Source organism: Cucumis melo, chromosome 11 (assembly GCF_025177605.1).
Source record: "Cucumis melo cultivar AY chromosome 11, USDA_Cmelo_AY_1.0, whole genome shotgun sequence".
NCBI lineage: Eukaryota > Viridiplantae > Streptophyta > Magnoliopsida > Cucurbitales > Cucurbitaceae > Cucumis > Cucumis melo.
This window is the reverse complement of record NC_066867.1, coordinates 32,236,508-32,252,247: the sequence shown is the minus strand read 5'-3', so window position 1 is coordinate 32,252,247 and position 15,740 is coordinate 32,236,508. Positions and strand designations below refer to the sequence as shown.

The 15,740-nt window shown below is 34.8% G+C and overlaps 2 protein-coding genes across 5 annotated transcripts; one reads left to right on the top strand and one right to left on the bottom strand.

The window, feature by feature from the left end:
- Positions 1–774: 774 nt before the first annotated feature.
- On the bottom strand, positions 775–4,683 carry LOC103498854 (rRNA-processing protein fcf2). Its single transcript, XM_008461634.3, has 5 exons — positions 4,212–4,683; positions 3,994–4,054; positions 1,937–2,014; positions 1,697–1,812; positions 775–1,266 (listed from the first exon to the last, which is right to left on the bottom strand). Exons 1-5 carry the CDS (start codon positions 4,439–4,441, stop codon positions 1,158–1,160), a joined length of 594 nt encoding a protein of 197 aa, XP_008459856.1. The 5' UTR covers positions 4,442–4,683; the 3' UTR covers positions 775–1,157.
- Positions 4,684–5,571: 888 nt separating this feature from the next.
- On the top strand, positions 5,572–15,221 carry LOC103498853 (uncharacterized). Of its 4 annotated transcripts, none has more exons than XM_008461632.3 (14): positions 5,572–5,884; positions 6,529–6,602; positions 7,906–7,983; positions 11,341–11,416; positions 12,352–12,416; positions 12,650–12,751; positions 12,940–13,029; positions 13,104–13,178; positions 13,282–13,314; positions 13,460–13,540; positions 13,905–13,964; positions 14,100–14,174; positions 14,572–14,625; positions 14,707–15,221. In XM_008461632.3, exons 1-14 carry the CDS (start codon positions 5,842–5,844, stop codon positions 14,896–14,898), a joined length of 1,098 nt encoding a protein of 365 aa, XP_008459854.1. In that variant the 5' UTR covers positions 5,572–5,841; the 3' UTR covers positions 14,899–15,221. The 4 variants fall into 4 exon arrangements, with proteins under 4 accessions (XP_008459854.1, XP_008459853.1, XP_050948002.1 ...); XM_008461631.3 differs by having other exon boundaries at positions 5,573–5,884; positions 14,097–14,174; XM_051092045.1 differs by having other exon boundaries at positions 5,573–5,895.
- The last annotated feature ends 519 nt before the right edge of the window (positions 15,222–15,740 follow it).

Here is a 15,740-nt window from a genome sequence, read left to right as displayed (position 1 = left end):
TAAATAAAGAACTCTAAATCTGCGATCGTGGTCATATTTAAGATAAGTTTGGAAGTGATTCTAAAATTAGCAAAATAAATTTTGTTATTTTTAAAATCACTTTTGAAATATCCTTAAATTGTTTTCATTCATAAATGTAAAACTAAACCATAAATCGGTTTGGTAAGATTATTCAACTATTTCAAAATATTTTTTATTAAAAAATATCAAAATCAAAATAACAAAAATATTTTTTGAATAGTTTATTATATCGTTTATATTATAATCCTCGTAGTTCAACTCCTCCACTAAACTCGTAGTTCAACTATTCCACTATAAAGTACAAGTTCACGGCTTTTATGTTTTATTTATGAATGTCTAGTTAGAATTATTGTTTGGAGTTGAGTTAATAATTATTATAAAAGAGTTGACATGAATGATGAGATAAAAATTATAAGTTAAAATAAATTGAATGGTGAGGCAACGAAAGCCAAAGGCTCGTTATGTGCACAATAATGTAATGGCATAAGGAAAAAGACAAAGTCTTAAATTTAAAAAAATAGGTCAAATCCCCTTTTAATTACCAACTCACAGTAAAGAGGTACCAAAGCAATTGAGTTACAACATGGAATGAAATAAGATCAAAAGATAGTTGTAAATTTATATCTATTATATATACTGCAATGTTTATATACACTTAATTATTAACTTATCAAAGTAATAAATATCAAAGACTGAAACTTAGTTGAACCGAAATAACTCTTGGAATCAAGAATCGTCACCAATCAAACCATCTGATTCTAAAAGATAGTTACCATTCAACCTTTCAACTCTACAAAACTTTCTTAAACACACATAAAAAAGTCAATCATATGCTTTGTTCGTATTCCCAATGGTTTATGGACAGAACGGCAGCACGTCCGTTCCTCAAAAAGCACTTTTGTCCTAACTTTCTTTGTCAATAAAAGTAATTTCTCAGTTACATTGCATTTCCTAATACAAATCAACTCAATAAGGGGGTAATATTTGACCAAGCACATAAATCAAGTTGGAACCGCCAGTACTAATGATGAATTCGCATACTTTTGTATCACAATGAGTCACATTCCCGCTTGAACTTGATTTTTGATCCTGCCGTTTTTATCTGGCTTACAAGTCAAAATTGTGAGAAAGCTTAACTAGTTCCTCCTATCCTTTGCCCGTTTTCGTGAATGATTACCCCTTATTTTCCATTTATCGTTGCCACCAGGTCGATTCTGTTCTTCGATTTCTCGAACTTTACGTTTTCTGCAAGAGGTTTTAGAAAGAGCATAAGTACAACAAAATGTTTGATAATGTACCAGAATTAATACATTGTGAGTTGAAAGTTAAAACAAAGGAATCTTTGAAATTATGAGGTGAGAGTCGATGAGAAAACTGGTTGAGGAGATGTTATCACTGCAATCTGTTTTGATAGACACAAAAAATGATAAGACAAGAGTCGTATCATGTTCCACCAATCTTGCATTAGAATACGCTTTACATTTTTCAATTCTAAGTTTAAGTTCATAAACAAGCATAAAAAATGATGTCCCATGCAAGTGATTCTTAGGAAGCAGCCATAGCTTAGGAATGGATAACTTGTAGAATTCAAAATGGGTAGCCATATACTTCTCCATTTCTTTTCCTTCACTGGAAAATTTTTGCAATAGCAAGAGGAAATGATAAAAGATCAAACCTGTACTGAGTGAGAGCCTGATCGGATAGCAGCTCATCTGCAAGCGTTGCTTTCCTTTCTTTCTTTGTTAATCTACCCGAGAAGAAGTCCAAAGAAGACTCAACCACAGTTCCCACCTGAAAAGTACTTAAAACATTACATAGGTCTAAAGCAGATACAGACACTGTAAATTATGTCAAATTAGAAAATTTTATTTTGCCCATGTATAAAATTAGCAAAACACTTGAACTAAAAGCTTGCCTGGAAATATTTGGGAAGCGTTTTTGATTTCGAATCACCCTTCTTGTAGTGTCTCTTTGGATCAATGACACTCCTCAGCTATACTCATCAAGAGAAACAGAGATGCGGAAGTCAATCAAACAAATTTTCTTCAGAGGAAATAGAAGTAATAAACATGTTTTGAGAACTAACGCAAAGGTGAAAAAAGGGTCTAATTGAATAAAATAAGACCCAACGAATAATTACAAAAGAAATTTGTCACAAATACCAAAGAGAAACAATCTCACAACGAATCAAGCATCAATCCTCTAAAAATCCCTTATTCTCTCCCCTCATAAACCACACTATAAAGCACACAACCTAGCTAGCCATAAAAAAATTCTGTGGATGGAGGAGAAATTTCTAGGTCATATCACTGAAAGCTTAAACACACTAAAAAAGCAATTCCACACCCGCTAACCATAATCACAACTCCAAAATAAATTACTCACTTCCAAAGCGCTCAAACAAAGGATGCAATACAAGGTGGTAGGAACAGTACATAATCGAACTATATGAATTGTGAAGGATAAAAACTTAAAAGACAGCCAACTAATTCAAGGTACGTGGACCTTACCAACTCATTGGAATCCAAACCAAACAAGTGAACCTCATCAATTAATTTAAATCCAACAATTGGACTCAGTTAATTCCATAATCTTTTTTATTCTCACAAAAGACGTGACAATTGACAACAAACCTAATATGCATGTGTTCATCTTCACCCAACTTGTGTTGGTGCCCTTCCAAGTTTTCATTCCCGCCCATGTTATCACTTGCTGACTACAACAGCCTGTTAGGTACCTTTCTTTTTTTATATTTATTTTCTTCTTTATTGTACACCCTTGATCCCTTCACTTCCTCTCCACAACCCTGGTCCCAACGTCACTTCCAGGTTTTCATCCCAACTTTTGAAACAACAATCGTCAACGATCCCCCTTTGGACATATTTTGCCAACGATTCTCCTTGCTGACATATCTATCTCAAATACTTCACCTTCTTCTCCTTGAATGCATTTTGCACCCCTTGGCAGGTTTTCAAATACTGGCAAATCGTCAACTGACTTTCTCGGTCCTTTTTCCTCAATGTTTTTCCAGCCACCTGTCTTTCAGTTAGTCCTACATCCTCTCTGCGCGCTTTCTTTCGCTTTCATACAACCTCATTCTTCCACGACAGATTCCAACTCTTCTCTTATTTTATTATTATTATTATTATTATTATTATTATTATTATTATTATTCCCACTTTTGTATGAAAACTTTCTACTTCAACCAAGTCTTATTTCTCCTTCTTTTCTAGATTGATTTCGCTTTCACTCTGTCTTGACTAGATAATACTCTTCATTCTTCCATTCCTCCCAATACTAATTCAATTTCCTCTCTAGTTCTACTATTTTCTCTTCAATTTTTTTGAGTTCTGTCTCGAAAAATATTGGAAAATCGACATCATGTTCTCCTGCCATCAATCTATCAACTCCTTAAACCTTTCACAAACACTCTTCAGTATAGTTCACTCAAACTTCATGGCCAGAACCGAAAAAAGCTCTATAATAATTTGGTAGGAAGCACTACAAGATCAAACTATATTAGAATGTTAATGTAAAGGATGAAACTTGAAAGCTTACAGGATAGACAAGTAATTCAAAGTACTTGGGCCCTCCTTCCCCCTTGAGATCTAAAGCTCCAATTCACTCATCAACATCATGTCTAACTTTCCCCTTCTTCACCTCTCACATTTATAACCAAATACCCTTACAACTTCTTTAACTATGTGTTAATATAGGCGTTTTCCTAAAGAGCTTATCTAAGGTATTGATTCTCCATGGATAACTTGGGAGACAAAAAACTTCACATTATTTAGGAGTTTCACCTTCCAAAGAAAAGCAAATGAATTCCAAGAAGAAAAATAGTCTGGTACGTAATGAAAAAAAGAACTAGAAGAAAACATTTGATACGTGGTCAAAATTACCAGCTTGCTACATGTGAGGGTAGAAAACTGATCAAAAGTGAAATGGATAGTACATCAGAGACAGTCTCACCTTCAACAGGCGCAAATCTTTTTCCACTTCAGGGGTCATGGTTTTTGCTGGCATGTCAAACCTAGTTACAGTGACAAGCGTATAGGTATCAGAATTTAGAACATCAACTACTATGGTTAATCAGCATTAAAAAAAATTAGAAAAAAACCTTAGTTTGGTTTTTTTTTTCAGGAATCAATAGTAAAACTGCCGAAATTTATAGAGAAGAGAGCATGTACCAATTCCTCCCAGCCGTGTCACTGACTTGCTTTCTCAATAACTTATTCAACTTTTTTGGGTTGTTTGGTGGAACAAATAACCCATCTACAAGCTCTGAATTGCTTTTCCAAACAATACCGTTTTCTGCTTGATTATTAGATTTGTCGCAGGTTTTAGTTTTGATTCCCGATGAGGAGGCTGGCAGCTTTGGCTCCCAAGAGAGACCAATTATGGGCTTTCTTTCCGACATCAAAGTATTTTAAAAAAATTCCACGACGTCGACAATGAACACACGGCAGACCCACGAAACCTAGGGATTAAGCTGTCTTGCGTAGTGCAAGATCGGGAGATTGAAGAAGATTGAGGAGGAGACGGCGAGTGAATGAGGGTTGGCGCGAGAGGGCTGCCTGGGTTCACGAGGGTTTCTTAGAGGTCAATTTTTTTCTTTTTTACTAATCGCAAAAATTGACCCTCAACTTACATTAATATTAAAATTTGATTAAATCGATGCAAACTTACGCACTCATATAGTTTGGTGTAAGTGTGAAGGTTTAATGTTAATAATTCAAAGTTTGGGAGTATGATTAATGTTATTATTATGATTTAAGAGTAGGTTTTGCAATTTTTCCTTTTTACTATAAATAGAAGGATAAATAGTTTGTGTTTTAAAAATTCTCGAATTTTTTTAATTATATTTTTAGTAAAAAGGTGTATCTATATATATATATATATTCCTACAAACGTATAAATCATACCTAAAATTTTAGTGAATATAGCACAATATAAAATAATTTGTAGATTTAAAATGTTTACGACTATCTTTCAAGGCAATTGGTCATGGTTAATGATGAATATGTTAAAATTGAATAAACTATAAGAGATACACACAAAATCCAATCGTGTTTAGATTAAGTGTAGAAGAAATATTTTTTTTAGTAGTGAGTTCTCTTGAAAGTTTTTTAATAGAAGCGGTTAAAATACTTGAAATTTTATACAATAATTTATTTTAAACGCTCTAAAAGCTAAACCATCAATTATTGATCATAATCGGTTGATCCTATACACCAATTAACTCGAACACAAAATTTTAGATGATGGGACTCGACATTTTCTCAAACTGAATTATTTAGTATCGAATATTTCGATCCAAGCTAAATATAAAATGCAAGAACAATTATAAAAATGAAATAAAAGACAATTTATGTATTTTTCGTTTTCCTTAAAAATATATAACTCATTTTTTAATATACAATGAAATGAAAAAAAAAATTTACAAATATGATAAAATATAAAGTTGATGGATCGGACGTAGACTAATTTTAAAACACATTTCCAACAAAAGTTAAATTAAAGAAATGTAGAAGGGGGGAATATCGTAAATTAATAAGTAGCACAATTTCATTTTTGCGAGGTTTTACTAATTCCCTTCTTGGCGAATAGGGTTGTTACGTTGCAGCTTGCAAAAGCTTGTCGATTCTTTGGGTGAAATTTTGCCACCGGCGGAGTCGCCTCGTCGTCCACCGACCTCAATCCGCCGTAACTCCACCGCTGCAGCTTCGATTTTCCCGAACGTTCGTTCTGATGCTCAGCCTCCACTGCACCTCGTAGCCACTGCAGCACCACTCCCAGTCATACATCGTTGCCACTCTCATGGCGATTCCTTTTGGGAGGATCACCATTCTCGTTGGAGCTGGTTCATACACAGTAAACTTAGTATTTTTTTTTTCTGGTTACTGAATGTGCTACACTGTAATTGATTGCTTGCTTGATGGTGGTTCGGGGGAGTGGAGTTTGATGAGTAAAAACGGTAGTTTTAGCTGAGTAGGAAGGTCGATACTTGGTCTGTTTGTGTACTTTGACTGTGGCGATTGATTTTTATTTTTTCTGTAACGGAATCTTAGCATTGAAATTGTGCGTTAGCTTGAGGATCTTCCTAAATGATCTATTTAATATTATTGGTGAACTTGTGCTTGTTTAATTTTCAAAGTTCGGAATATTTTTTTAACCCTAGTATGAGTGGAAGTAATGTCTGTTTGACTTCTTGTTTTTATGGTTAAAGCTATCCTGTGTTGTAGTCGAGTCTGCATACCATGAATTGCCAATTTGTTCGACTGGGTTGAGTTTCAAGGTAGTACGAGCTTGAGTTTCAGATGCTGAAAACATTGCAAGTGGAGATATCTTGAATTTCTGTTGTACTTGCACTAAATCATGTATTATGCCATTCGGCAGTACTTTTTGAAAATGTGTAAAATTGCTATTGCCTGCAATGGTAGTTCGTCATTTTTACCCGAGTTGTGAAGTAAATTAGTGCAAATCACGCGTGGTCTGTTCTTTCAGGTATTGTTGGCTCTGTTCTGGCAAAAGAGGGACGCCTGCCATATGTACAAGATTTCGTCTCAGGTGCCTTTAAGGTAATCTTCTGCATGAAAACTTGCTTCTTATTTCTGACGAATGGTTGAAAAAGAATTTATTCTGTGGTTGAACTTTTTTCCTACTTGGGGGTAGGAAGTTGTATCGATGCTGTATCAGAGTAGGCAATGCACAGTAAAATAAAATAGAGTGAAAAACTGTAGAATCCTCTACGGAACTAGTGTTTCAGACTTGAGTAAGTAAATCCTAGCAGGTTATAATTGTCGGTGTCTGATTAGTTTGATTGATATGCTTACGTAAACATTTTTCATAAGCTGAATTTAGAGAAGAACACAACTCATCTAGGGACAAGAAGACCTACTAGACTGAGACTTTGATGTGGAATTCAATTGGGATGTTGCTAGTTTTCATTAAAAATAAAAAAGAAAAAAGAAAAAAAGAAGAGGAACAATTTCAAGACACACTGCTAACTATAGGTGTTTTTATTTGCAATTTCCTTTGCGTATTGTTTTGGGAGATTTCAAAATTTCCATCTGTATTAATGTTCTTTTGAAATGGTTTCACGTCTATCTGTTCTGCTCTGTCAGAAGGCATGTATGTGTTTGTTCTGCATCAGTCTCAATTGGATTTGATAAATGCATAGGCATGTAGGCCTTGAGTAAGGAATTAAGTTGCTGATACTTGCATTAGTAATAGTCATCCAACTGCTCTCCACTTCACTAGGATTTTCTTTAAGGGTCTAACATGTTATTTGTTACTGTTTTTTTATTCTTTTTGTTTCTTGTTCTTTTAAATGTTATATTCATACCAGATGTTTGGTTGAGATACCTATTTGTAAAACCAACAAAGACTGGATGTAGTTTTGGTCGATACCTTAAATAATTTTACCTGCTGTTAAGAAATTGTTTTGAGCTCAAAACCATTCTGTTGATTTCCATTTCAGAACCAGAGGACATGAAATGCTTTGTAATCAAAGTAGATGTTGCATCCAGTTATGGCTTATGGGAGGGTTATTGAGAACTATGTTGCTCTTGACTGGAGAATAATTGAGAAATAATTTAAATTATAAGTGTTGAATTTTAGGACCAATAGTGGTGGGATGGGTTTCTCCTCATATTTATCTTGGTTAAAAAGTTCTCTCTGATTGCATATTGATGTTTTTGTTCCTGACCTTTATCTGTATTCTTTTTGAAATGAACCTTCTTAAACGGAGGTTGTATGTTTTTTGTCACCTGTCTAAATACCTCTTGCCTAGCCAGTACATTTCTCCCTCACATTTCCTCATTGTTTGTCATTTCCGTCAACTTTTGTCGTCTTAATTTTTTTTCTGTCTTTTATGCACAGATTGCTCTAAGGCGTATCAGTCGAGATGACTCTAGCACGTCAAAAAGCAAGCCACACAATGACTCTTTAATGGCTCAGGTGTCTTTATCGAACTGATTCTCTTGAACAAAATGATTTAATTGTTAACTGTTTCGAATAAAGAAAAGGTTCCGACTGTTCTCTCTTGTAAACATTTTCTATAAAATTTAAGATTGCATCTCTATTCTATTTTTTCAAAGTTTTTTTTTTCAGCAGCCTTTTACTGTTCATGTTAGTTTGTGCTGAAGTTATATCTCTTCTTTAGAGATTCTGATATTATTGATGCAAGAACAATAGAACATAAGGTAGAAGGTGGCCTACTTGTGTTCAAGCCTTGCCTTTTGTTTTTTGTGCTTTGACGTGTCTGCTCTCAGGGTTTCAACTGTTCCATCTTCTAAAAGAAACACCTTCAGTTGTTGATAATTATAGAAGGTTCCTACCCAAAAGAGGGGGAAAGAAAAGAAAACAAGAAGAAAGAAAGAAAAAAAATTGAAAAGAACATGAGAACATGAGAAGGTTGTACCTGCAAAAGAAATCCTTAACACTACCAAGAAGATATTTGTTTTACACTTTCACAATAACAATCCACCAAAGTCGGGTAACTCTGTTGATCTCTCTCCTTTCAAAGAAGCAGAGAGTAGGTCAAACTTCACAATTATGGCGAATTTTAGTTTTGCCTTTAAACGACACTCCAATGCATTCTTGAAGCTGCAAATCTACACATTTCGAGAAGTAAATCATCATATAAAACAGAGACAAAACTCAGGACCAAGCCTCATAGACTAGACATATTTCTCGTCAATGGAAGTTGGAAAAGTGTGCATTAAGAATTAGAGAAGAGAGATTCGCTCGAACCACCCCAATGCCCTCCTTGTTCTTTGGGCATGACAGAAACGAGGCCAGATCCTAATGAGTTTTATTATTGTTTCTTATAGCCTTTTTCCAAGATAATTGAGAATGTATCAAGGATTATCTTTTAAGAGTCTTCAATGAGTTCTATGAGGGGCATTTTAGATAGATCTTGAAATGAAACTTTTATTTGGCTATTCTAAAGGACTATTAAAGGTATGGGGTTTTAGACTTAGAAATGTGTTGGCCGATAGACTTAGAAAGGTCTCATGACGATTTTTTTAATTACAAAGGGATTTTTAGTGGGTAGATAGAGCCTAGATCAAGTTCTCATTGCCAATGATGGCACAATGGTTCTTTTTAGGAGTTGTTTATGGTAAAAATACAGATTTTGTAAGCGGGAATTTTTTTTTTTTTTTTACCACAAACAACTTCTTATTGATATAATGCAAATGAGTGAATGCTGAAGGGCTACAAACCCCAAAGGGAGTGAAAACAAAGAAAGAAAAAGAAAAGTCGCAGATCATCAAATAGAGCTTAGCCCTGGGAATAGTAAATCTGTTAATGGTTCATACATTATTAACAGTTTCTCAACCACCAGCTCTATCTAGCGAGGCATATTGCAAAAGCTCTTCATGCAAATAAGCTCTAATTACTTCCTCAGTAAAAGGCTGCTTAAGCCAAGATTGACTTCAGCTCATAACCAACCAAAATATTAAATCCAGAGCATTTGAAGTTCTTAAACGTCAGTATAAACGCTATATCAGTTACATTTTCAGCTCCTCATGCAAATAGGTTGAATTAACTTCCTTAAGGAAAGGCCACTCAAAACAAGACTTGACTTCAGCCCCTAACAACCAAATATAAAAGCTATGGATTGTATAGATAACTTTCTCGAGGTAAGAATTATTTTCAAAATTGATTTTGTGAAGGCCTATGGATTTCTTGGTCGTGGGCATCCTTAGCAGAATTATTTCAAGGGGTTGAGGTGTAAGGGCATGTTTGGTAGGCAGTCTAAAAACATAAATTTGAAAATAAAGGATTTGATAAAAACAAAGTTGTATCTCCTAGCGACCAACACTCAGAAGGAGGCACTAAACCTCTTACCTTGCCACCTCCCAAACCTCATCACATGGCCCACCAGAAAATTCTATTGTCCCTCTCAAACCATGCTTCCCTTAAAATGGAAAAGAAATAACTTTCCCATAAAAAATTACCTGTCTCCTCCCAAAAAAAAGGCGACCTCATGTGCACCTCATCAATGACAGTGTAATGGTGACCATAGCCATTCCAAGCCAAAGACAAGCCAAAAGTCTCCTAGCAATGAAGCTAGAGAGATTGAAAGTATTGATAGTTCACAACGAGTGATAAGTCCTTATCTTGACACCTATAAATAACACCAATATGAGACACAAATGTGGATCATCTCTCAAGATCCATAGTGTTGACTTTCCCATGTAACATCTGCTACAAAAGGTCTTACCTTTTTGGGGTTGTACCTGGGGACTTGAAAGTAGGGGCAACTTGAGACGAAGAAGGGGTTGTTGATCTAAGGGGGTGTTAACCTAGTTGTGATACCCGAGTGTCCCTGCTTATTACTCTTTGTATAACCTTCATGTACATTGAACTTTGTCTCTCTATTTTTCAATATTAATAATAGTGAAACTCTTTTCCTTTTAAAAAAAACGCTTATTGATCTTGAAGAATGTAAAGAACTAGCAATATGTAATGCCTCACTTTCAAACAGATGATGCATGACACCTTATGACAAAGAGGCAAAAAGATTAACACCTAGTAACATAAAGGCTATAAATGCAACTTCTTACTTGATGGGTGGTATAAATGCAAAAATGACCCCAAAACGTTTATCACCCACCCACCAATCTTCCCAAAAATACACATTTGAGCCCTCCCCAAAAGAGCATTTAACAAACGAGGAAAAAGATGGGAAGCCAAAAGCAAGCACTTTCTAGAGATTTTTATTAGACCCTATGGCACCACCATCAACAACCTGCTAGAAAGGGTGAAGTCATAACTTTGTACAATGAAGTGTCAAGCTCCATAAAGAATTGCCACAACCATTTTGCCAAAAACATCTCAGTAAGTAATCTCTCCCAGTACGTAGGTCACCCAATCCACTAGCTTCACCACCACCTCCCACTTATCCAAATGTGGCCCTTGCCCCTCATCCACCCCTAAGAAATAACTAGGAATTCCGTTCTACATCATCTGGATGAGAGTGAGGCTCCCCCTTTTGAGAAGAGGGTTTTCCTTCGACAAGACAATAATTTCTAAATCTTATCCTATGCTGAATTCCATCATTTTGCTTCTCAGTTACCTCCCAAGAAAAGCCAAGATATAAGAACAGAAAGCTTGCACCCTATAAAATAGGCCCAAGCACTTAGCTTAGAATGACTAAAGTTAAAAAAAGAAAAGAAAAGAAAAAGAATATTTCCCTTATTATATGTTTTCCATGAAAATTTCATTTGCGAGTCACCATATGACGTTTGTATTATTCTTTTTGTTCCTAGAATTGCAGTTGGTTAATTGCAATTTACACTTTTACAGGTAAAAAGCTTACGTGAGGAACTGCAAATGTTAGCATCAAATCGTCAGATGACAATTGTGACTACTGGCGGAAGAGGTCTTGATGATCTTTCTATAATTTTCTCATTTCTGATTACATAGATAGGTTCTTTCATCATCTATTAATTTTTTTCTCTTTAAATTTGACTTTGAAAGTTCCTTTTTGATAATAATAATAATAACAGAAAAAACATGCTAGGAAGGACTGAATTCCACCTTTCAAAATTTGAGATGGCCCTTAAAACATTTTTTTGGTTAATTAGAACAATGAGTTATGAGATCTATGGCAACTGGAATCTTTTTTTTTTGGAAATCTTGGGGTTGCCTCATCTTTCCTTCTTTTTGAAGCAAATTTCCTTTTTTTTAAAAAAAAAAGAAAAAGAAAAGGGAAAAGGAGACACCGTCAAAGTCTTATTTCAAACTTGGGTTGGTATATACATTTATCCTTTTGGAAGGTTTTGGTTTTCGCTTATAACCATCAACCATCCTACTGCATTTAGGAATGAGCGGCATTCTCCTTTGTATTACTCGAACAAAGTTTCAGTTTTCTCTTAGAAAGTCTTCTTCTTATGACCATTCTGTTACTTCTCTCTGATTTGTTTTACATGCTTCTAATTAAATGTAAGACATGATTTCAGAAAATCTTAGGAGGTCCTTTGTTTAGGCTATTTACTTTTTTCATGTAATTGCTGCTGCCTCTGTAGTAAATAATAATGTTCAATTTTCTCAATTGCTGTCTTTACGAAATAATTCTAATATCAATATTAATGAGCACTTTCTGTGTATATATTTTAAACTATGTTATTGTTTTGTAATGTTATATGAACATCCAACTTAGGTTTGATCGGTGGATTTTAATTCACAATGAGATTTTTATGTCAGGAACTGTGAAGTATTTTTTCTATTTCATGTTTCTTCTCTTAAAAACATTCCTTAACTTCTTCTTACCTTGATATGTTATTATGTTGTAATCTTTGTTTTTTTTTAACACAGGGGGTAGAAAATATGGCGTAATCATTCTTGTGGTTGTAGTAGGGTATGGGATCGTTTGGATAAAGGTAATTACGTGGTTCATTTGGGGCAAATCGTGCTATGATATTCTCATAAAAATTGCGCTCTGATATATTTTTAATCAGACAAAAATTGGACTATTTTAGTGTAGCGTGGATTAGCCTACAATTTCCTCTTTTGATTCTATGCTGCCTTAGGATGTGTCGTGTTGCAAGTTCCAATTGTTTTCCTCTTTAGAACCTTTTGTTGTATATAAGACACAGTAGAATTTTGTTTCCAGGGATGGAAACTTCCTGATATGATGTTTGCTACGAAGCGTAGTCTATCTGATGCTTGCACTTCCGTTGCTAGGCAGCTCGAGAATGTTTACTCATCCATTGCGGTAATATCTTCTGAATGTACTATTTATCATGAACAGCATTTGGTAATTCATTTTTGGGATTGCAAGAGTTTTTTGAAAGCTCATTTAAACTGAACTCTGGATCATTGATCTGGATCACAATTTATTAGAATCATTTTGATCATTTCCAATGACTCAATGATTTTGTGATTTTTTATGTGATCGTCCAGGCTACAAAGCGGAATTTATCTTCAAAAATGGACAGTGTTGACAAAAGTTTGGATGAAACTTTGGATGTCACTACTGATACACAAGAACAGGTATTCTTTTACTAAAGGTAGAAGGGTTGAAGAGATCATCGACTGAACTGTATATTTTCTTTTTGTCCATGAAGGTCTCAGAACTACGAGGTAGATCAGAAACTTTTGGCAGGGATATTAAGTCCGTTCATCATGCCGTCCAGACATTGGTAACTACTTGTGGATAGTTGAACTTTTCCTTTCTTTGTTCCTTCTCTGTAGTTTATCTCTGAACTTTGAATTAAAGATTGACTTGTTCTTTGCGTGCTTTAGGAAAATAAACTTTGCACCTTTGAAGGAAAGCAGGTGAACCTTCTTTTTTCGTATTGTTTTCATTGAAATATTTGGTTTGGTGCTTGTATCATTTTACTGTTGTTTCTAGGACGTTTAGACGTCGACGCAGTTGGTGGTGTTTAATAATGCTTGTTTTGACTTTTGATTCTCTGCTTAGGATCGAACGTATGAAGGTGTTAAGAAATTGTGTAATTATGCTATCGACTTGGAGAATCGAAGGACTGCAGAACGTACTCAGGCATGTATCAAACCATTGCCTTTTCTTCTGCTTCTTCATCTTCTACTTTTTTTTTAAAAAAATAATTAATTTGGGGGTAGTGGACCTTACCTACTTTCTTACATTTCTTGTCACGCGAGTATAAAATTCTCACTCTAAATCTTGTAATTAGCTACGATTGTTCTTTACCTTGTAGAACTTCAATGAAGTGATATTCTTGTATGATATTCATTCTTTTGTAAAGTCTTTGTCTTGCTCCATTAATATGATCTTTATGATTCAACCATTAGTCCTAGGCTGGAAAATTTACACCATTGAGATCTGAATTGTGAATCTTCAAATGCATATATTCACATACCTTTTGCATATAACTATGATTTTGCAGGCAATTCCTTCTGGTCCCTCCAGGCAAGTTCTTGAACTCCCTCCAACACCTTCAACAAAGGTAAATTATAAGCATTCATCTGTTTAATAACCTTTTACAGAAATTACATCAGAATGGTGATAGATTAGATAAAGATATTATTGGCTTCGAGGGCTCATTTTAATTGTTGCATTCTCTCTGTTTTTTTTTCAGCAGCAAAATCGATCGTTGCCGATTGGCTTTTCACCGGAAGCACTGTCTCCCTCCGAGTCTAATGGTTCTTCTGACCAGGTTAGTTACTTATACCCTTGAATAGATGACGTTGTTGCATACCTTTGAAAAAAGAGAAAAAAACTAACCGGCAAGATTTTGGGAAATGAATTAAATTCCGTGTTGGCTACATGTCTAAGTTATTTTAAAATACCAGCCTCTTAATAACCAAATATGATAAAGGTTCAATCATTCTTATAATATCCGTCTAGTAAGCTATCTGGACATCTGAAAAAATACACCAATTTCTAATTGTTTGACTTACATCAACTCATGTTAAATTTAACTCTCTTCGAGTTTGAATTGCTCGAGCTTCTCCTCATGATTTATTGAACAGAGAAATACATTATGAGTATGAGCCATTACTACAATCATATCTTACCAAAACTCTCATACATTCGTTATGGTTCAATCTCAGGCTCAAGTTCAACGGCGATCCCTCCAGAATACTGTCTCAGACCCTGGCTTGATGGTTGTCCTATACTCTGAATTCATTTCATAGCATCAATTCAATCATCTATACCATTCTAACACTTGATGCTTTGTTTGGCAGTCAATAGCACCTACAGATTCAACGGCTCCATCAAGTAGCAGCCTCGATACAATGTCGAATGGGACTAGTTCATCAGAAGCTACCAAAAGCGAGGCTGGGAATTCTGGTCTTTCAGGACTTGGATTTCTTACCAGAACGAGGAGTGCAATGAGCGCAGTATTCCGCCATTCTCGCCCCAGTGTTCAATCTTGAGGAAGTATTCTTTTTGTAGAATTATCTATCGACCCAACTGGACGCCGGTTCTTTGAGGACTTGTTATATATCTAAAGCTAGCAGTGCCTAATCCAGATGAAGAAGGTATCGTATAGTTCTGGTGGGTACAGAATTTTGTAGTTATGATTACAAAGCTCCTTTATTTTCTCTTCTTTTTTGTTTTAGGTATCAAAGTGGTTATTCTATATTTTTTGGTTTTACTTTGTCTTACGATAATAAAGTATTCTAAATTGTAATGTTATTTATGCATTCTGAAGCCTTTTCCCCCTTTTTCTTCTTAATCTATGGGGTTCTTTGCTTGATCTTGGTTTTGGTCCTTGGAATTATTTTGTTCGTATCTTGAACAAAATCATGACACACGTTCATAATCTGCGTTTGAGCATATGCTATATTAAATCTAAAATTTCCTGCACGGCGGTAAGAAATCCATTTGATTAGAATTTTTTCTATTAATTTTATGATCAATAGATGAATGTTTCTCTCTGAGCAACTTTTTGTTCTTGATTTGTATTCACATACTATCGAAATGCCAATGGATCTTCTTTTTAAGTCAGAAACATGTGCTTAAAATAACTAATCAGTTGTATGTTTTTATTTCATGTTAGCATTTTTAGTTGTCTCATAGAAGTCATTGAATATATTCAACTTCAATTTTTTTGTTTTATTGGTCCCTGAACCTAAAATGATGGACAAGTTTTCAGTTGTCAATTGTGTTTTCTACATATGTCTATGATGTATATCTACATATGTATACGCACAAATGAAAAAATATCCACTATGTTATGGTCTGTCATAGTTAAGTTGAAAGATAAAACCCTGCA

Coding starts and splice junctions, on each gene's coding strand:
- LOC103498854 (XM_008461634.3), bottom strand. CDS start 4,441: ATGTCGGAAAGAAAGCCCATAATTGGTCTCTCTTGGGAGCCAAAGCTG. Junction 4,055..4,211: donor GACACGGCTGGGAGGAATTG/GTACATGCTCTC, acceptor CACTGTAACTAG/GTTTGACATGCCAGCAAAAA. Junction 1,267..1,696: donor CAGGCTCTCACTCAGTACAG/GTTTGATCTTTT, acceptor AACCTCTTGCAG/AAAACGTAAAGTTCGAGAAA.
- LOC103498853 (XM_008461631.3), top strand. CDS start 5,842: ATGGCGATTCCTTTTGGGAGGATCACCATTCTCGTTGGAGCTG. Junction 5,885..6,528: donor CACCATTCTCGTTGGAGCTG/GTTCATACACAG, acceptor CTGTTCTTTCAG/GTATTGTTGGCTCTGTTCTG. Junction 7,984..11,340: donor ATGACTCTTTAATGGCTCAG/GTGTCTTTATCG, acceptor ACACTTTTACAG/GTAAAAAGCTTACGTGAGGA.